Consider the following 24,461-nt stretch of genomic DNA (forward strand, 5'->3'; position numbering starts at 1 on the left):
GCTTCCACCCATTTTGATACATAGTTAACTCCCACTAGAATGTATTTATTGCCATAAGATGGTGGAAATGGGCCCATAAAATCTATCTCTCATACATCAAATAGCTCAATTTCTAAGATGCCATGCAAGGGCATTTCATCTCTCTTTGATAGATTTCCACTCCTTTGACATTTATCACATTTTGACACAAATTCTTTAGCATACTTGAAAATATTTGGCCAAAAGAAACTAGCTTGTAAAATTTTACTAGTAGTTTTCGAAATTCCAAAGTGCCCTCCATAATCTGATGCATGACAGTGATGCATGACATTAGCAATCTCTTCCTTAGGAATGCATCTCTTGATCGATCCATCCCCACATTTATAAAACAACAAGGGCTCATCCCAAGTGTAAAATTTTGCTTCATGTAGAAATCTTTTCTTCTGTTGCCATTTCATTTCTAGAGGTAACACTCTACAAGATTGATAATTGACCAAGTCTGCATACCATGGCAATTTAGCAATAAGAGAGAAAAGTTGCTCATCTAAGAAAAACTCATCAATAGGAAATGCATCCATTTCCTCATTTTCTACTTTCAATCTGTTTAAATTGTCAGCAACTACATTTTCAGCTCCCTTCTTATCTTTAATTTTCAGATCAAACTCTTGTAGCAGCAGAATCCACCTAATGAGCCTAGGTTTAGCCTCCTTCTTATGTAGCAAATACTTAATGGCTGCATGATCTGAAAATACAACTACCTTTAAATTAATAATGTAAGGTCTGAACTTTTCTAAAAACTGCTAGGAATTCCTTTTTAGTAGTGGCATAATTGACCTGAGCCTCATCTAGTGTTCTACTAGCATAATAAATAGCATAAGCCTTTTTCTCCTTTCTTTGGCCAAGGACAACTCCAATTGCATAGCCGCTAGTATCACACATGATTTCAAAAGGAAGACTCCAATCAGGTGGTTGCATGATCTGTAAAGTAATAAGAGCTGCCTTCAACCTGCAAAAAGCATTCAAGCACTCTTGGTCAAATACAAATGGTGCATCATGGCTTAGTAAATTAGACAAAGGTTTAGCTATTTTAGAAAAATCCTTAATAAAGAGCCAGTAGAACTCAGCATGTCCTAAAAAACTTCGAACTCCCTTGACATTGGTTGAAGGGGGCATTATTTCTATGACTTCAACCTTAGCTTTATTGACCTCTATTCCCCTATTAGATACCAAATGTCCAAGCACTATCCTTTTCTGAACCATGAAATGACACTTTTTCCAGTTCAAAACTAGGTTAGTGTCTGCATAACATTGCAAAACTTTGGAAAGATTAGCCAAGAAATTGTCAAATGAAGATCCTTAAATAGAAAAGTCATCCATAAAAATCTCCATTATATCTTCAATGAAATCTGAGAATATTGCCATCATGCACCTTTGAAAGGTGGTTGGTGCATTACATAGCCCAAATGACATTCTTCTACAGGCGAAGGTTCCATATGGGCAAGTGAAAGTAGTTTTTTTTGATCATTTGGATGGATAGGGATTTGAAAAAATCCTGAATACCCATTTAAATAGCAAAAATGAGAATGCCTAGCCAGTCTTTCTAACATTTGATCAATGAATGGAAGTGGAAAGTGATCTTTTCTAGTGGCATTATTCAATTTTTTGTAATTTATGCACATTCGCTATCTAGTCACTGTTCTGGTGGAAATTAATTCATTATTTTTTATTTTTAACCACTGTCATTCCACCTTTTTTAGGGACAACATGCATTGGACTCACCCATGTACTGTCTGAGATAGGATATATTATTCCTGCATCAAGTAACTTTAAAATTTCCTTTTTGATCACTTCTTTCATATTTGGGTTTAACCTCCTTTGATGTTCAATAGATGGCTTACAACTTTCCTCCAAGATAATTCTATGCATGCAAAAATTTGGACTTATTCCCTTAATGTCATCTTGTGTATCCTAAAACCTTCCTATATTGCCTCAACACTCTTAACAACTTATCTACCTCTAAAATGCTCAAATTTGCATTTACAATTACTAGATAAGTGTCATTGGGGCCAAGAAATTCATACCTGAGCTAAGAAGGGAGTTGCTTAAGTTCAACCTTAGGTATATCTTCTTCCTTGAATGATGGTTGCTTAGATTCAACTTTTTCCTCCTGTGTAGGTTGAAATACTGATGCAGAGGTAAATGGTGGACTGCTCTCCAAGTGTTGAGCAAATGCAGCCACACTAAGATTATCATAATCTATGCTTCCTCCATGAACCAAGCAATTTTCAAGTGGATTTTCTGGATATTTCTTTCTGAAATGCTCTTCAACAAGCTCATCAATGATATCAATTCTCAAACAAGAGTCAGCTTCAGAATGATGTTTCTTCATGGTGTTATTAATATTGAAAATCAATTGATCTTCACCATCTCTAAGAGATAATTTTTCACCTTTGACATCAATTAGTGCTCCTGCTGTAGCTAGAAAAGGCCTTCCAAGAATAATTAGAATATTAGCATCTTCTTCTATGTCTAGAATGATAAAATCAATTGGTATGTAGAACTTTCCAACCTTCAAAGGCACATTCTCTAAAATTCCCTTTGGATATTTAATTGATCTATCAGCTAGCTGGAGAGAAATATGGGTTGGCTTAAGATCTCCCATGTTGAGCTTTTCATATATGGAGACAAGCATAAGGCTAACACTAGCCCCTAAATCACATAAAGCTTTTGTAAAATATGACTCTCCAATGTGGCATGGAATTGAAAAATTTCCTGGATCTTTAAGCTTGGGAGGAAGTTTCCTTTTGAGTATGGCACTACACTCTTTTGTCAGGGCTATAGTCTCATGATCTTCAAGTCTCCTCTTATTTAAAAGTATTTCTTTCAAGAATTTTGCATAAGAGGGCATTTGTGAAAGAGCATCAATGAAAGGCACATTTATGTATAGTTTCTTTAAGACTTCCAAAAACTTCCCAAATTGCTTATCAAGTTTGGCTTTCTGAAATCTTTGTGGAAAAGGAAGTTGTGGCTTGTAAGGTTTTAGAGGTATATATTTCTCTTCTTTCTCCTCAACCTCCTATTTACTCTTTTTTGAACTCTCTTCTTTTTCATGTTTTAGTTTTTCACCCTCATAAACTTCTTTCTCATTTTCTCTCTTCTCACTTTTTTCACACTTTTCATTGTTTACTACCTTCCCACTCCTTAATGTGATGGCTTGACAATGTTCTCTTGGGTTTTTCGGCTGACTTGGAAGCTTTCCCAAAGACTTGGTACCTAAAGAGGATGCTTGCTATGCAATTTGATTCTCTAATATTCTATTATGTGTCTGCAGCTGCTCCAATCTTGCTTTTATCTCTCTCATTTCTTCATCATGCTTAGTTTGATTGGTAAGGATTTGTTGCAATAATGCTTTTATGGTAGAACCTTGCTCTTGCTGTCTTGCTGGAGGTGCAGGATTTGTGTTCCTTTGCTGAATCTAGGCAAATGTTGCATATTCTGCTGATATGAATTCCCTTGTTATTGTGGTTGAAAATTCTGACTTGGCCCTTGGTTTTGCTGATTACCCCATGAAAAATTAGGATGGTTCCTCCAGGCTGGATTATATGTCTGAGAATAGGGTTGCCCATTTGCTTATTTCCATAATTCCCCACATAGGTAGCTTGTTCACCAAAATCTGCTCCACAGTTAGTATTTTCTTCTGCATAAGCAACTTGTTAAGAATTTAGAGGGTGATGAAGTAACCAGCATGCTTAAATCTTCCATTTTCTTTGCCAAGACATTTGTAAGTGCATCAAATTTAGCGTTGATCATATATTTTAGTAGCTTGTCTCTTTTGTGTTGGAGCTGGCCCTCTTGGACTACTCTAAAGATGAGTGTTCTTTACAATTTTCTTTAACAACTCATAGGCTTCATCTTCATGCTTCATAATGAACTCTTCACTTGATTCCTCTAATAGCAAGAGTGACATTCATATAAAAATTTTGGTTTATCATCTATTTTGAAATGGCATGATGTGGACATTGTCTCTCTAACTCCTTCCATCTCATCAATGACTCATAGAGAGTTTCATATTCTCTTGGCCTAAAAGTTGTCATTTGATTCCTTAATTCTTGAGTTTTTCTAGGTGAAAAATATTGTGCAAGAAATGGATCAGTGAGCTGCATCCAATTTGTAATTGAATTGTGAGGTAGAAAATCAAGCCAATCCAATGCTCTATCTTTCAAAGAGAATGGAAATAATTTCAGCCTTGTTGCATCATCTGATACTCTAGGTTGCTTTTGCATATCACAGATCATAGCAAACTTCTTAAGATGAGCATGAGGATTTTTTGAAGGATGACCTCCAAATTGAGAATTCTGAATCATTTGAAGTACCCCAAAATCCATTTTGTAGCTGTTTGCATCTATCCTTGGTCTTGCAATACTTTCTCTCAAATCATCAAAATGAGGGAATGCATGATCCATCATACTTCCCCTAGGCACATTAGCATTGACAACTTTTTCTCCTCGAGTTTTATTTTCATTATTTCGATCATTTCCAGCATTACCACCACCAATTCTAACTCTTTCTTCAGCCATTTCTATTTCAACTTCAGCTGCTCTCAAAGCTTCTTTCCATTTTCTAGTTTTTTCTTGTTGGCTCTACAAAACTTCTCAATTTTAGGATTGAACAATAAAGATGTATCACTTGTGCTTTTAACTCTTCTCATAAAAGGTCAAAAAGTATATAAAAAGAATAAACAAACACAAAATGAAAAGATAACAAAGATAAAAATTATAAACAACTAAAATAATCAAGAATTCAATGTTAAACAAATAACTCCCCGGCAATGGAGCTAAAAACTTGATGTGGCCCTACCGCAAGTGCACGGGTCGCACGAATAGTATAGAAAAAGATATCGTTCCCACGGAGAGTTGTGTTAATGATTGAATTGTTGATGTAATATTAACTGATTATAGTTAAATTTAAACTAAAAACGTAATAAAAGGAAGAGAATGGAATTTAAGAGTATAATTGCAATTTTAACTAAGAAATAACTTAAATGGGAAACCAACTATGTTTATAAGAAATAAACCCTACAAAATTAAGTGTAGAAAAAATTTAATTGATAATCAATCAATCTCAACTAACAATCAATGATAATAAAATGATTCCGGAGTTTAGGGGTTCATATTCAAGTTATTTTGAGATTTTAAATTGGTTATCCAAATACATGGGAATTATGGGTTTCAAGGAGATTAATTCTTAAATCCTTTAAATACCATTTCGAGTGAGACAAAAAGTGTTTTAATTAACTCAATCCTACTTTCGTGGAGTTGAAATTAATTAAAACTTATTAGGTTGCTTAATCAATTTATTAATCCTCTCCATCCTAAGTCTATTTTTAGATCCAAGTTAATTAAGTCTAATTTCTTAATTATCTATCTCAAGGTTTTCTCCTTTCGGTACTTCAACTAAGGATTATGAACATCACTTAATGGGATCCTATACTAAGCATGTCATTGACAATACAAGAACTGGATAAAACCTCATAAAAACCACATAAAATGGATTACCCAATTAAAATCCACAAAATATCCTAAATATTACGTACCCAAACTCCAGAACCTTTGAAAACTACTCACTACCCATATTTAATACAAAAGATTCTAAGCAAATATAGAAATAAATTTAAAAAATAAACTAAGAACTAAGAAACCCAGTAAAGGAAATGTAGAAAATGATGAAAAAAAAAGAAGTTTCCAAATCTGGCACTGGAGTAAAAATGCCAGCTGCTTCCTCTCCCTTGCCTTCTATGTGCCTTTTTCTCTTCCTCTATTTTTTTCTGTCGCCCAAATGAGGTAAAAAATTCTCTATTTATATTCTCTGACAAAGAAAACCTAAAATGGTGTGCGTGGTCATTGATTCACATGGGAGAATCTTTTCTTTCCAACTCATTTATGAAGAAATGCACAGATAATGCAAGATTTTGTGCGGATTTGGCAGTTACAGGGGCTTCCCGTGAGGTTGCACAAGTTATGTGGGCTGCCTGTGCAAGTTTCTTCATGTTTTGAAGCTTCCCGTGAAAGTGCATAAGTGGACTGCACAAGTTATGCGACAAGTTATGTAAGTTTCGGCTATCTGGGAATTCCTTTCGTGAAGCTGCATGAGGAGCTGCACAAGTTGTGCAATCAGTTGTGCAAGTTTTGGCAGTAACAGAGTCTCCTCTGTGAAGCTGCATAAATGAAGGCTTGAAAGTGTATAAGTCATGCAGCAGGTTGTGCAAGTTTCGGCTAGTGTAAGGTCTTCTCCGTGAAGCTACATAAAGAACCCGCATAAGTTATACAGCAAGTTATGTACTTTTCGGCAGATATTCAATTTCTTCTAGTTCATATGCAAAAACTGCACAGGTTACGTAGCAAGTCATGCAGATTTCGACAACTTCATAATTTTTAATTTCCATACTTCATTTTAGCATTTTTGGATTTAGAAATTGCTTATCACTTGTATAATTACTTTTTAGTCTCTCAAAAATACTTTTTATTTATAAAACAAAAGTAAAATTATAATTTAGTCTAAAAATTAATAATTACAAAAAATTAACTAAATAACTCATAAAATTAATTAAAAATAATTAATATATTAATAAAACGACTATAAAATTTAATTTAAATAATTAAAAAAATGCACGTATCAGTCTATAATAGGTCGGGGCCTAGTTGGTGATGGTTTGGGTTGACGCATATTTTGATTGGTTTCTTTTGATGATGGCCTCTGTTCTTTTAAGATTGAATTATGGTCATGGGCTTTAGATGCCCCAATTGCTGAGATGCAAGGCCCATGTGTTGTAGGAGAATAAGGGTTAGACTCATCTCCTTTAGTAGTAGTGGGTAGCCTTGAGTAGTGCGCTGCCGGAAATTAAATGCGGACATCTGAAAATGACTCACCAAAATGGAATAGCTCTGAAAAAACACCTCTGTGTCGATATGTTGAATACCCAAAGTAGCTAGGTATTGCCAAAACAGGATAGGGATTTATTCTTGGCAGAAGGGCTCTAGGCAATAGATATTTGACTTTTCTGCAATTGGCACAGTTTCCAATAAATTTTCAAAAAAAGCATGAATCGAAGATGAAGTCCCAGCTTGATGTTCAATCACCGGTGGTTTGCTAAAAAAGGTATTTTGAGTTTTGGTTTAACTAGAAACTAGGTTTGGTGTGTTATTTGGGCTAGTGGTTTGGTTCCCTTTTGTTTTTGTAGGGTTCCCGGTCAGCATGTTATTAATAAGAGGGAAATTTGGGTTGGTAAGTTTATTGGCGAAGGGAAGGCTTCGGGTGGATATTATTATCAGTAAGGAGGGTCTTTGGGTATTGTTGACCAAAGGCACTACTGTATGGCAGTAGGGAGTTAAATGTGAGAATATTTGTTAGGGCTGGGTGATGGTAGAATGAGAAATTTTAGAAGTGTCTTTCAGGGTAGGCTCGAGATCTTTTGGGTACAAGGTTGTAGACAAGGAAAGTTTAGTGGGGGGAGAAGGCATGATAGATGCTTCAATATGGTGTGTCCTTAGAGAAGGGATAGAAGTGGGAATCTGTGGTCTAAGATTCCTAGTAAAGGAAGGTGCTTTAAGCCAGGGACCATAAATGGGTTTGGTAATTGGGTTTGCAGAGAAAGATGGTTACGTCTGAATAGTTTTGCAAGTCCTATTCAAATGACCTATTATCCCACAACCGTAACTAAAATCTAGTAGTTTCTCACACTTAAAATGATGTCTCCAATGAGTTGAGCATTTTTTACAGTGATCTAGTTTAGTGGTAGTCCATAGGCATGGACCCAAAGAGGTGAATGAGTGAAGATCAGCTCCTCTAGCAACTTGTCTAGTGGCCATTCTCTTATGGAGATATGCTGATTTTGTATAGACCAAGGTCAGTTCTCCAACACGTATTTGGCATCAACTTCATGGTCAAAGGTGAAAAGCAGAATTTTGTTTCTATTGGCTGTTACTTGGAAGGCACATTGCGTGAGCCAAGATTTTTCTCAAGTTGCTCGAACAGTATGAACATTGAGGTTCTTTTCTGTAGTAACTTTCCCTCCTAGCATTTTGTTTTGCTGATGTTGCCATGTCCCATATTCTGGTACAGTTGTTAGTTTGAGTATTGTATCTCTGCAGTTTAGATTTTTTGCTTTCTGAGTAAGTGCAGTCACGTTTGTCTCAAAATTATACATGGTGATGAGCAATAAGTGATGGTAGTAAAGGACAGAGGAGGTTAAGGGGAATAAATGGGAAGTAGATAGGGGACAGTATTATTAAAAAGATGAAGGAAGATGGGGACGAAGGGAAAAACAGTAAAAAAGAAGGAGAAAAGAAATTTAATGGATAAAGAAACATTGAAAATTTAATCGGAAATTGAAGGAAGATAGGCTCCTTAGTTTCCATAGCCCAGAGCCGGAAAGAACACCATTTCTCTTGGTCAACCACTTTTGCTTTTACCAATATATGGTGAACTAGGAAAGAAACAGCATAAGTTTCAGATGTTGGGTTTCGGTTTTAGCATGCTCTATTCAAGAATTCGAATCAAAATTATAAATGTTTGATTCTTAGGAATCAGACTTAGAATTAAATTTCAGTTTCGATTTAATTGTATGTAATTTTAGTGTAATTTCGATTCTAGTCTAAGTTTAATTTTGATTTTAGTTTCACTCTAAATCTCAATTTTTACATAAAAGTACATCATTCTTATATTTATTTGAAAATAGTAAAAATAATAGTTAAATTTCTAATGTCTGAACATCAATAAAAGTAATAATATTAATATTAAAATAATAATATTTTCAATACCCAAAGGTGAGTATGCTGGTTCTGATACGAAAGTAGAGAACTCAAAAGGAAAATTTCTTTGCAAGCCTAAGCACAAACACAAGAATTCCCTTTAGAACTCAGGCAATTACTTGTAGTTTCTATTTGTTTTTCGCGAAAAATGATTATATAAGGCTATGGTTTGTTTTAGTTGTTCAAATAATGGGGTTGCTATTGTTTCATTAGGAGATGGTAGTTTTCTTTGTAATATTGGGTATAAGTTGGTTTTCATAATAGATTTACTTATTGAATCTTTGAGTTCTAGGGTTATTTCTTTGTGCATGGACTTTGTTCACACTCTCTACATGGATTGTTTTTCTTTCAACTTAAGATTTCTTGGGCTATTATTTTGTGACTAGATAGAATTGGACAGTTATATTGCAAGCAAAGTGACATTTGAACATTTAAATTTTAGGGAAAATAGCCAAAAAAAAAAATCTCAATCTTTCGCTTTTTTACAATTCTACTCTATATTTTTTTTAATCAATTTCACCTTGACTTTTGGAGGCCGATTTAATTGCGCCCAACTGTCAGTTTCAACTGTTAAAGTTAACAGCAATGCCACATCGCTAGCCTAATCATGTTTTATAGCATCTAATTGGCCATAATTCGGCCCATGACTAAGTTCAAATCCTAATATCCCTAAAATCTCTAAACCGAAGGAATCCATAGCCCAAAATCGATGTCTGGTCCTTCTTTTTCTTCTTGCTCTTACTATAACTCATACCCAACTCAAAAAATCAAAACCCATTACTCAGTAGCACAGCCAGTAGATCTACTGCAGCTATTCCATAAAGGCTTCTTTACAGTTCCTCTTCTACTTCCTCTGTTTGCTTCTTTCCTCCCTCGCCTCTCCCATAGCTCAAAGGCCTTTTTCCACACATCGATTCCCACAATCACATGCAGTTATTGATGATGCTGAAGATTTGTTGGGGGGGGATGTTGGGTTATTTTACAAGGATGAGAGTGATTGTGTTGATTTTCTTGTCGCAGTGGGTATGAGTGGTGCTAAGATCTCGTACTAGTGATAAAGTGCGCATGTTATGGGCATTGAAGCTTAATAAGCTTCTTTGAGTGGCGTTGGAGATCTAGCGATGCTTGAAGGAAAAGGGACTCGAAGGCAGAGCATCTGATGTCGCAAGTGGGCGTGGGCACCAGCAATGGATCTCTATGTTGGCGTGTGGAGCTCGGGAGTTACTTTTAGTATTGTAAGAAACGCGAGGTTGCGAGGGTGGAGTAGGGGAGAGCTCCATCTCCCTTATGCCATCAACACAGAACCCGACAGCTCCATGGTTAAAGGCAATTGCAGATTGCATGATTGGTTTTGGTTGTGGCAAAGAGTGTGTCGAGATTTATAAAATTGTTCAAAAATCAATTACTAATAAAGCTCCCTATCATCTTGGAGTCGAGAGGTTGAATTTCTTGCAGATTCAAAAGATGGATTGGGTGGTACTAGAATTGAAAATCAAGAGTTGGTTAAATGTAGTGAAGGACAGTTAATTATTTCTCTTTTGATCAAATAGGTTAATTAGGTTTAAGGATTATTAGGGTTATAACTTAATTTTTGGATTAAGGGTGATTAGATGTTACAAAATGTGATTAGGAGGTTGACGTGGCATAAATTGTTAAACTTCAATAGCTAAAACCGATGATAAGGTGCAATTAAATTGGTCTTCAAAGGTCAGGGTAAAATTGATTAAAAAACAAAAAGCATTAGAATTGTTAAAAAGGCGAAAGGCTGGGATTTTTTTTTTTGGTTATTTTCCCTAAATTTTATAGTGATATAATGAGACATTTATGGAGTTCATATTATTCATTAATAGTAACGCACATTTATGGAGTTCATATTATTCATTAATAGTAACGCAAGACATGAAGGAAATATAATACAAAATTCCTTCGCTGGTGTATAATTGTGCTTTACTGGAAGTGTGGGTCATATAATTGATCACTTATGAACATTTAGAGGTTCTAAAGATTCAGTCCGTAGTTGTTTTTATTTGTGTTCGTCTCCTTAAAATCCCAGCAATATTTTACACATTAAGCCAGATTCATAGTAGGCCAAAAATTCACGTCTGTTATGAATATAACATTTGTTTCTTTCAGATGTAACCAAAAAAAAAAAATACAACATTTCTAATATTGTCTTTGCTATGACATTTATCAAACAGCATAGATGGAGATCAATTAGACGTTTTGGCACCAAAAAATTTAGAAAGCTCCTTGACAATAGGTTTCTCTTTAATATCTTCCTCCCTACTGAGATGCCATTTCTTTGATGTGTCTTCTGCCTGAAATCAGAAGCTCCTTGTTAGTACAAGAAGAAAAGTAAAAAGGGTAAGGATTAAAATTGTATAATTGGCATACCCATGTTTTTAAAGGCACCAATTGCTCTCTAATAATATCAAATTTTGGCTGAACCAAATCTTTCCCTTTAGTTCTGATATCATCACTCTGCCAGTATATAAAACCCATCATCAATTTCAGAGGCGATCCTCCTCCAAAATTGTCATACAAATGGTAGCAAATTTTAAGCATAAGGCAGGCACAAAATACTTACATTGTGCAGGTCTAGCATGGAGACTGCCAAACTGAACACCACTGCGGCTCCACCAAACACAATTGCAGTAGCAACTGCAAATGCCTTTCCAACTACAATGAGACCACGAGTAGTACATTAGAACCTTCACAGTATTCAATAAAATTGTACGATTTACTATTACATATTTTATGAAACAACTCAGGAATTTATAATATTTTATTTTAAATTTAGCTGGTAATGACTAATGAGTCCACTCCATTGAGAGAGGATGGTGGATCATATTCTGTGTGCACTTGTCTTGTGCTAGAGCCAGAAAAGGAAAGACACTAAAACCTACTCTGTGTGAGCCCTTCAGCTGCAGCCTTCAATTTCTCTGGATTTATAGGGGTATATCTGTCTTTTCTCATTTCGTTCGCCGTCGACGCCAACACCGAGTTCTCTTGTGACGGCAATTCCCACCTGCAATTCACCATTGATGGGGAAAAAAAAGAAGAAAATTGAAGAGAGAAAACAATTCAATTTTAATTGAAAAATCAAATCCCCAATTTTCAATTACCTTTTGGGGCCAAAGGTGACCTGAGGCAGAGATAGATAAGCTCTGAGAGGATTCAAAGCATCAGGGGACACAGTGGAGGCCTTACTGACATGGGAGTGCAGTGCCCACTTGGAGGCTGTGGAAAGAGACGATGAATCGGACGGTTTCCCGTAGATGTAGGAGGGAAGGGAATGCCTCAAGACCTCCGGAAGAACGTCAGCTTGGGATTCGTGCTCGCTTGAAAGAGGAGAAGACGGGAGGTTCTTGGAGGTGGGGATGGATTTCTCAGCAAGCCGGTTAACGGCATGTTTGGATTCCTGGAAAAAGTAGGCAGCTTCTTTTCCTGCTAGCCTTCCCGCGAGAAAACTCATTCTCTCTGCGGATGTTGGATTCGATGTGATCGACTAGATTTTGATTTGGCTTGTTTTTACTCTGTTGAGGTATTTAATGGCTTGTTTGTTTGGAAGGAAGCCAACGAAAGAAAAGAAGAAAGAAATATTATATTCTTATACTTTTTGTTTAAATTTTTAAATATTTTTTTAAAATTAAAATTGAAAAAAAGAAATTCAAAAATTAAAAAAAGTTATAAAAATGGAAGTTATGAATATATTATAGTAAATTTTATTTAATGAGTGTATAATAATAAAAATAAAAAGAAAGAAAATTTATTCTCTAATAATTTAATTAAGGTAATTAAATAATATAATATAAATAAAATATATTGCTTTCTATTTATCTTTTTTACTTATTTTGAGAAGATTTTTTTTACATAAATAAGAAACAAAATAAAGGTCACAGTTCAATTTAAAAAGTGTTTAATTTATCTAATAAAATTATGAAATATATTTATAATTTACTTATGATTTATTTATTTATTTTCAAATTACTCATTAACTAAGTAAAATATTATATTATCCTAATAATTTTTAAAAATATTAACATTATCCTTATTTTAATAATAACAACACTTAATTATATATACTTTTCAACATTTTTAATAAATTAAATTACTTTTAAATATTTTTTAATCAAATACTTAAATTAGTTAAAGTTATTTTTAAGTAATTTTATTAAATAATTTATTTTTTATTTTTAATTTGACTCATAAATTAAAAAATATATTTTAAATCAAAAAATTAAAAGTAGTAAAATCAAACAATCTCTTAGTTCTTAATTTTTTTATTGGTATTCAAAGTTATTTATAGGATTTATTGAGCAATAATAATAATAATAATAATAATAATAATAATAATAATAATAATAATAATATTATTATTATTATTATTATTATTATTATTATTATTAGATCAATTTATGTTTTATAATATAAAAATTTAGTTTTACAAGTTTAAAATTAATATAATTGAGAAGTTTAACGCTTTAACTTTGTCACGACCCAACCTATAAGCCGGACCGGCACTAGGACCTGGGCCAGCCTAAAGCCTCCGAGGCCCGTCGTAAGTTTAATTATTCCTTAACCCAACTCCAAAGCCCATTTAGGCCCAACCGGACAGAGTCTGACCATAAAATGGACCTTTTAACGGTGAGTTTTTGACTCACCCGACCTATAAACACAATATATAATCAATTGGAGAGCTCAGCTCACCTTCCACATACTCATAATAACATAAAGTCAAATGAGAGCTCAGCTTCCTCATCCAGTCCAACATACATGCATATAATAAGTTTACAGGTCAAACATGGCAAATTATATTACAGACCCAAATCAAATAAATATTTCTAACACATGCGAAAATTCTAGGAGTTAACAGAATTATACAAATATTACAGACATTAATAGACGACCTGCGAAGAAGAAAAGCAGGTTAACCACAATAATAATCCTTCTGTAGCCTAAAAAAATAATAAACAGGAGTGAGCGTTCGACTCATGGAGTAAAATATCAATTTTAACTATAATCTCTATAACTATCTAAAACTAATGCACCCTGTGAAGTGAAATGCAACACCGTTATAAATTTCATACAAATCACATAAAAAGGCAAATTGGAGCACTCACACACCCAACACTGTCAAACAATACATATATGGGAGCTGATCCCCTTTATAACCCTCTTAATCCAACCTCTACCAGCGAAGATCTCAAGCTGAACTTTCGCTTAATAAACTAAATACGGGGTCCTAGCGAAGAACTCAAGCAATGTCTACCCCGAAGGACCGAGTCCCAGCGAAGATCTCAAGCCGTGTCTACCCGTCCTATCCATATCCAACACTATACCACACACACGCCAACGCACGCATACTGCTCCAAATTATCACAAACAACATCCATGGCACTTTAACAGTTGTGAATGCAACATAAAACATGCCTAGAGTTTAACTACATAGATACATACATATAAGTGATGCATGGGTATACTTGAACATATAATAGTATCGAAATTACAATTAAAATTAATATTTTACTCACAGACTTAATCGTAGTCACTATGGTGGCTAGGCGGAGGAGGAAGGCTGTCTTGGCTCACCTGATAATTTTTATTATAATTATTTAATACATTTGACTCAACACAAATTAAGAAAAAGATCAAAGATGTCCTAAGTCATACCGAAAATTCGGCAAAGTCTCCCCTATACCTAGGATCAACCCAACCTGCAAAAGGGCTTCAAACGCACTTCTATATCCACAAACCATATACCCACAACTCAATCACATCACACAGCCCCTCCTGGGCCCATCCAAACAGTCATCAATCACAATATATAAAATTACAGTTTAGTCCTCATAATTTAACCCTTTTGCAAAAACTACCCAAATGAGTTTTAAAAATTCTAAAACTTTGCTCCGCTGTCCTTAGCATCATTACTAAGCTAATGCAAAAGGAATTATAATTTTTTGAGCTACTACGAATATTTTATGAATTTTAAATCCAATTCAAGCACTAGAAAATTAAGAAAAAGCAAAGTTCGGGTTTATCTATGCCGATTCTGACTTCGGGGACGCGCTCGGGACGTCTGACAATGGTGGGGTAGCCAAATCTCGACCCAATTCCAAGACTTTTTCGATAACTTGTTTGTTTGGCCGGAAATTCACAGACTTGAGCAATTGTTGAATTTCCGCGAATTGAAGGTACCTACACGAAGCCCACAACAAGGGGGTTAGTACATAATTTTTACAAAATTTTCTAAGCTCATTTAGTGCTCGAAAAAATACTACGAAGTTTCGTGGGACCCACCGAAAAACAATATTGGAAAAGTTTGAAATTTATATTGTCACGAAGCTCTCGACAAGTGGAGCGCTCTAGTACTCTCAGTTTTCTTATGGAGTTCATGGTTTGCAAGAAATCTAGCCCAAAAATCGAAATGGGCTAAAACTTCCCGGACAAAAATTGGGCAAACCGCTCTATGGATTTTGGTGTTCTTGGTGTCTGTGGAAAGCTCTCGAGGTGTAGATGAGTTTAGACACAAGACCTGGCCCAAATGGTGGCCGGATCGGCCGAATTTTCGCGCGGGTTTTCAGGCCGCCTGGGACGTTGGCCAGCCGTGGGGAGGCACTGGGACGGCGCGCTGGCAAGGTGGGGAGTGCTGGGTGGCGGCGATGCGACGTAGGGAGGAGGGAGGAGAGAGAAAATGGGAGAGAAAGAAAGGGCGATGGGAATGCGCGGGGGAGAAGAAAAGGAGAAGAAGACCGGTCTGATTCGATCGGTCGGATCCGGGTCAGTTCAATTCAGCCGGTCCTATTCAAGATATAAAATTTTTGTATTTTTACTCTACGTTGGGACCGAAAACGAAGCCCAAAAATTTTGAAAAAATTCTAGAAAACTCAGAAAAATTCGTAAAGTCAAAATATATTTTTAGTTTTGTCACATGGTCTTTAAATTAATTTTTAAAAATATCAAAGTTTTATATTTTCAGAAAATCGAACCCGATTTCTAAAATCCGAAAAATTTCAAATAATTTCCTAAAATTTAAATAAAATAAAATAAAATATTAATATTTAACCACAAAATAATAAATTTAAAAATTATGGGTGTTACATTCTTCTCCCCTTACAGAAAATTCGTCCTCGAATTTTACACAAGGCAGAATAAGGTACAAAATTACACATTGAATAGATAAGGGTACTTGCTACACATGTCCCGCTTTGACTCCCAGGTGCACTCTTCCACTGACTGACTCCTCCACAAAACCTTAACCATAGGGATCTGTTTTGATCTTAGCTTCCTCACTTGGTAGTCCACTATGGCTACAGGTTGCTCCTCAAATGTCAGGTTTTCTTTCAGCTCTACTACATCCTGCTGTAGCACATGAGAAGGATCAGGTATGTATTTTCTGAGCATGGAAATGTGAAATACAGGATGAATGTGAGAAAGGTTGGGTGGTAACTCCAACCGGTAGGCAACTGCTCCAACTCTATCAGTAACCTCAAAAGGTCCAATATACCGAGGTGCCAACTTGCCATTCTTTTCAAATCTCATTACTCCTTTCATCGGAAAAATCTTCAGGAATACATAATCACCTACTGCAAACACTACATCCCTCCATCTAGGATCTGCATAACTCTTCTGCCTAGTGAAAGCTGTTTTCAATCGTTCCCTGATTAAAGGAACCATCTCTGAAGTGTACTGCATTAGGTCTACATCATGCACCTTTGCTTTTCTCATTTCCCTCCAACATAGAGGAGACCTACACTTTCTGCCATATAGTGCCTCATAGGGTGCCATCCCTATGCTGGAATAATAACTGTTGTTGTAGGCAAACTTCACCAAAGGTAGCTGATCATCCCATTGACCTCCAAAATCCAAAACACTCATGCGAAGCATGTCTTCTAGTGTTTGGATTGTCCTTTCGGACTGTCCGTCTGTCTGAGAGTGGAAAGCGGTACTAAAGTTTAACTGCGTGCCAAGTGCCTCCTGCAACTTTCTCCAAAATAGAGAAGTGAACTAGGGCCCTTTGTCAGATATTATGGAAGCAAGAACTCCATGCAATCTGACTATTTCCATAATATAGAGCCGGGTGTATTGTGCAACAGAATATGTGGTCTTCACAGGTAAGAAATTAGTTAGGCGGTCTACAATTATCCATATCGAATCATACCCCCATGTGGTACGAGGCAACCCAGTCACAAAATCCATAGTAATCATTTCCCACTTCCATTTTGGGATAGGGAGCTCTTGCAGCTTCCCTGACGGCCTCTGATGTTCAAATTTCACCTTCTGACAAGTCAAGTACTTGGACACAAAGTTTGCTATGTCTCTCTTTATGCCATTCCACCAATAGCTATCTTTCACATTACGGTATATCTTGGTGGAGCCTGGGTGGACATTGTACAGTGTATAGTGTGCCTCTCGCATTATTTCATTTCTGAGATTATCCACGTCGGGCACACATATCTTGGAACCTTGCATACGGGCGTCATTATTGGCAAATCCAAACTCATCACCTTCACCCTGCTGTACTCTTTCTATGATCTTCATCAATTACTGGTCTCTGTGCTGGGAAACTCTGACTCTATCTCGCAAGTCTGGCCTCACTGAAAATGGGCCAACAATAACCCCTCATCTGAAAGATCTAAGATCAGACCTTGATCCATCAACTCATGTACTTCTTGAATCAACGGTCTCTTCTCCGCTGATATGTGCGCCAAGCTGCCAAAAAATTTTCTACTCAAAGCATCTGTTACTACATTGGCCTTCCCAGAATGGTATTGGATGGTACAATCATAGTCCTTCAGAAGCTCCATGCATCTCCTCTGTCTCAAGTTTAAATTCCTCTATTGGAAGATGTACTTTAAACTCTTGTGGTCGATGTATATCTCACACACTTCACCATATAGATAGTATATCCAAATCTTTAGTGCAAAGACTATAGCCGCCATTTCCAAATTATGGGTGGGGTAGTTTTGCTCATGCCTCTTCAGTTGCCTTGAAACATAAGCTAATACTTTTCCATTCTGTATTAAAACACACCTTAAGCCAACTCTGGAGGTGTCACAGTAAACGGTATATCCTTCACCACTCGTCGGTAGTGTCAACACAGGGGCGGTGTGTAACACCCCTCACCCGACTACAGTGTAGCCGAGCAAAGTGTGCTACATTCGGTGCCGGAGCACCCTATCTTATCTTACTTTATTCCTTTCATATTTTGATCTCGATATATTTTAATATTGATTAATTTTCGACGGAGAAACCAGCGGAGTTTTCCCTATTTTATTACCAGTTGACGTATTTTACTATTTACCTGTTTGAAAGTTTCAATAATATTTTACAATTAAAATCTCATCAATTATTTTCATAATCATCTCATAATTCACATCTCATTCATATATCTCAATTTCATATTCATTTCCATGCATTATCTATATATTTCAAATCTGTCTTCGAATCCATACAGTCTCATTCATGCTCAAATCACATAAGTAAAATTTTCAAATTTCTTTAATTTACATAATTTCATAATTTACATGATATATAAATTAAGTACATATGAAAAAGCTAATTTATTAAATTACATTACATTTCTATCAATTACCTGCTCATAATCTACATTATAATAGAATATTTAGCATTTTATACTAAATACAAAATATGATCTATATGGGCCCTATCTACATGTATTGCTGAGGAGGTGACAACCTTGAATACTTCAGCCACTTCTGCAAATCTGGACTCCAAAAATCTTAATCAAAGTACCTGCGCGAGGAAACAAATCCATCGCGCTAAGCATTGCTGCTTAGTGGTGCAATAATAGAACAAGAAAATAAAATATACAAATAAAGAAAGAACGAAGCATAATTTGAATATTTAAGAATCAATTTAATTTAATACAATGTGTCTAATATTAATTATCTTTTGTTCTCATTTGTTTCTCTTTGTAAGCGTTTAATTCCTAAATTCACAGAGATAATGTACAATATACATAATTAATAAAAATACTCAGTTTATATTCATATGGCAATAGAAGGTACATTTAAGACATTTAGTTAAGTTATACCTAATTTTGTAACTCTTTTATCATTTTACTTAACAATTTTTTATGTGGTTTGGATCATTTCATAATTCTAACTAATTCTTTTGAAGTCTTATTAACTCATTTATTTGATTTCTAATATTTTTAATTACTAATAGTCTTAATTTATTTCAATAAATTACACTGCCCAAGTAACCTACGACAGGCTGACTAAACTGGATAACGGGTCGTTGGCACTGGATACCGCAGTGCCTCGGGCCGTCATACCATGGGACGCGGAACGTCAACCACGTATGCAGTCAGTATGGCTAAAAAGCCATGATAACACACAATCGGGCATAAAAGCCATGAATACAGGCATAAAGCCTTTCGCAGTACTGCTAAAACAATACCCTATTGGCATGTCAATCTATCCAATCTGACACACGTGTCTAGGCAATACAAGGGCACATAATATCATTAAATATTAATATATTGTGTTTTATGAATTCGTTATTTCATGATAAATTTCAATTATAATTCATACATTCATTTGATCATTTATATGATCACAATTCACATCAATTATCCATTTTATACCATTGTACTCAAAATACTTCTCCTTTCTATAATAATGAGAACTAGTGTCTCGTTCATACATTAATATAGTTCATTTATTCATTCATTATGCTATTCATATTGATCACAATTCTAAACAATGGTTCACATGTACCATTGTATTCAAAACATTTTTCCTTTCTCATTTATACATTCAAGAATCTACTTATGTAATTACAAATTTTATATTTCAAGTTGAGTTACTAATATTTTATGAATTCCATTTGTGATGGGCATATAAGCCCTAACTATCCATTCACATCAATTAGGTGAATTATTTTTCATGTTTCAAGTAATCCATGAATATTTCATGGATTTCAAATTTATGGCCTTAATTTCTTTTTAACAATTTTGACTAGGATGCATAGTCCACATTTGTCATACAATTCTAAGCATTTAAGCTTAGAATTGGTTCTAGGTCTTCATCTTAATTTACTAGTTATTTTGATTACTATTCACCTTACTAGTCAACCAAAATGTTGACTTTTTTATACTTAATGGATATATTAATTCTAATTACACCAAGATCCCACATTTTGAGTTTTACATTTGCTAGTATTAATTGCCAATTGCAATTTAAAGTCCCCTAGATACATTTCTAATTTCAAATTTTGAATTTCAAATTTTGGTGTCACTATTCACCTCATTGGTCAACAAAAATGTTGACTTTTGGATAGAAAATAGGTACATTGGTTTTAACACTCCCAACGTGTAACACCCTCACTGTAGCAACTCCGTACATTCTACTGTTCCGGTGACCGGTATCGGTCCGGACAGCTAGAACGTCCGGAAAAATATTTAAACTAAAGTCAGGAATCATAATTAACTCAAATATTAATAAGAAACACTTAGTAAAAATTTTAGAAATAAAATACAACCAAGTCAAATGAGCCGGTGCCCAAGCGATGGGTAACCAGAGGGAAGTTGCGGTTCTCGCAACGAGGAGCCCTAGACCCAGGGAAAAATTCATAAAATAATTTTTGGGACTCCAGAGAAGGGTCATTGAGGTTCCTATGGCATTAGAATGCCAAGAAAATATTTAGAAAATTTTTTCAATCAATACAGACAATTTTGACCCGTTAAGCCAAACGGAGGGCATTTTGGTCATTTCGCCTTCAGAGGTGATTTTTGGCCGACTTGTCCAGTTGAGTAAATAATTATTATGATCTAAAATATGAATAAATATTGTTAAAAATTAAATTGAAAATGAGTAGAAAAGAAAAGAAAAGAAAATGAAATAAAAGTCATATTTATGACATGAGCATGATGCAATTAAAATATTTTCACCCAACCAAATTTTGACACATCATTATAAATTACTTAAATATGAATAAAAGGAGATAAAAATTGGAAAAAGTGGACAGCCATCCTCATCTTTGGGCTGCAGAAACGTTGAGAGAGAGAGAGAAGAAAAAAAAAACTCCATGAAAGCTCTTGTTCAAAGCTTGATTTTCCCTAAGCTCTCCACCCCAAAACCCTAAACTTCCTTCACAAAAAATTATCCCTAAACCTTGAGGAAGCATAAGGCAGCAGAAATTTGAGAAAATTTTGAAGTTGGGCAAGTCCAAGTTAGGTCACAAGTGAGGTTAGTGCCTATTATGCATACATCTTTCTCTTTCCATGATTAGAGACCTAAAATAAGCAAGAATTTGTGAATTAAATGAATGGAATTTATCTGTATGTATACAATGAATTTTGGCAGCCCTAGGGAGGAACAAGATTAAGTGTTTTTGATGGACTTAGAGTGGACTAAAGATGATGTTTAAGGTATATATATATATGTATGATGAATTGGTGTGCTAACTAAGGTAATTGGTGTAATCTTTGAAATTTAGCTAGGGTTTAGGAATGAAAATTTGACTTGGCTTATGAATTGGTTAAAGAACATTCTAATGGTCAATTAGTGACCATTTGAGGTATGTTGATCATAAATTGGACTGAAAAATGGTATGGCAAAGTGGAATGGTAGGCTGCCTAAAGACAGCAGCATGATGACTGAAATTTCAGTCCACTTGGACTGCCATAACTTTGGCTGTGTAGGTTTAATTGGTGTTTGGCTAATTGGACATGAAACTAGGCTTATAATGGCACATTTTTGCTGAAGAAACCATGCCCAAAAGACCAAAGCAAGAGGACCAAAACTTGGCCCCAATCTGGATACCCTGCAAACAGCCCCTGCAGAAATGACCAAATGAACAGTAACTGTTCATTTGGCCATAACTCACTGTAGATATGGTCAATTGACCTGAAATTTTTACAGAAACAAGATAAGATATAGACAAACAACTTTCATGAAGGACACCAATCTAAATTATGCCATTAACCTAATCAAATCATTGAGCAAAGTGAAGTTTACTGTACTGAGATTTCCAGAATTTTCATTTGAGCAGTAATGTTTGGATGGCTATAACTCTCTCTAGGAAACTCGGATTTAGGCGATTCTTGAACCGATGAAAACCTAAGGCATAGTAGAACATTTCATATGAAGAAAGTTAGGCCAAATTATGAACTTAACTTGATCAAATTACTGACCAAAGTTGGACCAAAATCTGCCAAAACCCAAAAGTGCAGCATGAACAGTGCACGTGAACAGTAAACTTATTTTTGCCATAACTTGAGCTACAAAACTCCAAATGGAGTGATTCAAAAAAGGAAATTCAACTAGACAGAATAAGGAACAACTTTCATGTTTACCATTTCCTCAAATTCCCACTGTAAAAATAACAAATGGAACAATAAAGATGAAGCACCAAATCTGAAAATTTTGTTCAATTAGCATTAAACTTAGAAATGGTATTGACAACCAATACCAACAAGTTTTAAATACAAAATGTGGTATGTTTGGGGTGTTAAAACCAATACACCTATTTTCTATCCAAAAGTCAATATTTTTGTTGACCAATGAGGTGAATAGTGACACCAAAACCAAAAATTGGCAATTTTGCCAAAATGACCTAAGCTTTGAGAAAGTGACCAAAACCAACAAGTTTTGAATACAAAATGTGGTATGTTGGGAGTACTAAAACCAATGTACCTATTGTTTATGCAAAAGTCAATATTTTAGTTGACTAATGAAATGAATAGTGACATGAAAACTTGAAATTCAAAAATTGTGAAACTTAAAAGTGCAAAATGCCCTAGTAGGCCTAATGTGATTGGTTTGGATAGATTGGCATGCCAATAGGGTATTGTTTTAGCGATCTTGCGAAAGGCTTTATGCCTGTATTCATGGCTTTATGCCCGTATTCATGGCTTTTATGCTCGTATTCATGGCTTTTATGCCCGATTATGTGATATCATGGCTTTTTAGCCATACTGATTGCATACGTGGTAGACGTTCTGCGTCCCATGGTATGACGGCCCGAGGCACGCGTGTCGGTGCCAACGACCCGTTATTCAGTCGTCCAAAGATAGGTTACTTGGGCATGGAAAAGTATAACTGTAATTGAACTGATTGTTAAAGAAAATACGAAAATTAAATATCAGGAATGATTATGATAGAATACAAAGAAACTCAAGATCATGAAGAAAATAATTAACAAAATGCATGAAGAAGTTAATATCATAAAACGTAATTAGCCCTCGACTAAACATTAAGTTGGTAATTATTCAGTTCTTATGAACACAATGGCTAAGAAATTATGATTTTTATTTGCATATTATATTTTCTCGTATTATTGGCACCACTAAGCTTTATGCTTAGCGCGTCGCTTTTGCAACGCGTAGGTACTGAAGATTTGGATAGAGGGCCCAGTAGACCACAGATTCGGTAAGGCAGTTCACAGTTCTGCATAGTGTCCGTGTCACCTCACCATCCACAGTGCATTGGTAGGACACTAGGTCCCATTTTGTATTTTGAGGTTTTTGTAAATTTTGTAATTAAACTCTTATTTTATCATGTGTATTTGAAACAAATGTAATATAATTTTGTATTAATGTAAGTACTTGTAAATTGTGATTATAAATCACATGTGAGAATTTATTTATGATTTGAGTCTAATGATGATGTGAAATGAATGAATGACAAATAGAGGAATTATTAAGAAAATTGTGTTTGTGAAAGGAAAAGTGAATACATAACTGTGACTTGTACATGATTATCACATGAGATGAATGACTGAGAAATGAATGGTGAAAAATGTTGAGATTTTGATATTGAAGTTTGAGAGTGATGAGATGATTGAATATGATCATAGGAAGTGTTTTTCACAGTTCAAGAACTGCTTTTCCATTTTTAGCCAGACTACTGGATTTTCTATAAAATTCTTGGAACCTCAAATAAATTATAATTTCGATAAATGGTTTAAATAAATTATATTTCACAAGTTATATTCAAAAGGAAGAATAAAAATGAATTAAGATAAAATAGAGTGCTCGGCACACTGAGTGGCATAACTTGCTCGGCTACACTGTAGTCGGGTAAGGGGTGTCACATTTAGTGGTATCAGAGCGCGGTTTAGGCGTTTCTAGACCTAGATAGACTGCATATCATGCATTGCATTCATAAGAGTCGAGGTGACACTATTGCAGATTTGTATTTCCTGTTTATTTTATGTTAAGGTATGGAATAAGAGAGTGAAGAGACAATGAGATAGCGAATGGAGATGAGAAGGAGACTATATTTAAGATGAAAAAGGATGAGTACATAACTGTTTGAGGATAGGATTGAGACTAAGGAGAAAGTGAAGTAGGATAACACGGAAAGGTGAAGAAATAAAGAGGTATTAGCTCCTTGGCTATTTACATTGGGTAAATTTCGAGGACGAAATTTAAATTAGAGGGGAAGAATTGTAACACCCTCACTGTAGCAACTCCGTACATTCTACTGTTTCGGTGACCGGTGTCGGTCCGGACAGCTAGAACGTCCGAAAAAATATTTAAACTAAAGCCAGGAATCATAATTAACTCAAATATTGTAACACCCCTGATTTTTTTATATATTATTATTGGGCTTCGTGTAGGTATCCTCAATTCGCGGAAATTCGACAGTTGTCCGGATCTGTGAATTTCCGGCCAGACAGACCAGCTACCGGAAAAGTCTCCGA

At 35.2% G+C, this 24,461-nt stretch overlaps 1 protein-coding gene and 1 non-coding gene across 2 annotated transcripts; one reads left to right on the top strand and one right to left on the bottom strand.

Moving 5' to 3' along the window:
• The first annotated feature begins 3,981 nt into the window (after nt 1-3,981).
• LOC131170127 (small nucleolar RNA R71) lies at nt 3,982-4,089 on the top strand. The gene has a single exon (XR_009141068.1). It is a non-coding gene; the product is annotated as a small nucleolar RNA R71 (small nucleolar RNA).
• Nucleotides 4,090-10,867: 6,778 nt separating this feature from the next.
• On the bottom strand, nt 10,868-12,366 carry LOC110635029 (uncharacterized). The gene is made up of 5 exons (XM_021784216.2): nt 11,912-12,366; nt 11,693-11,814; nt 11,374-11,465; nt 11,181-11,267; nt 10,868-11,104 (listed from the first exon to the last, which is right to left on the bottom strand). The coding sequence occupies exons 1-5, from the start codon at nt 12,259-12,261 to the stop codon at nt 10,997-10,999; spliced, it is 759 nt and encodes a 252-aa protein (XP_021639908.2). The 5' UTR covers nt 12,262-12,366; the 3' UTR covers nt 10,868-10,996.
• Between the last annotated feature and the right edge of the window lie 12,095 nt (nt 12,367-24,461).

The sequence above is a fragment of the Hevea brasiliensis genome, chromosome 10 (genome assembly GCF_030052815.1).
Source record: "Hevea brasiliensis isolate MT/VB/25A 57/8 chromosome 10, ASM3005281v1, whole genome shotgun sequence".
Taxonomy (NCBI): Eukaryota; Viridiplantae; Streptophyta; class Magnoliopsida; order Malpighiales; family Euphorbiaceae; genus Hevea; species Hevea brasiliensis.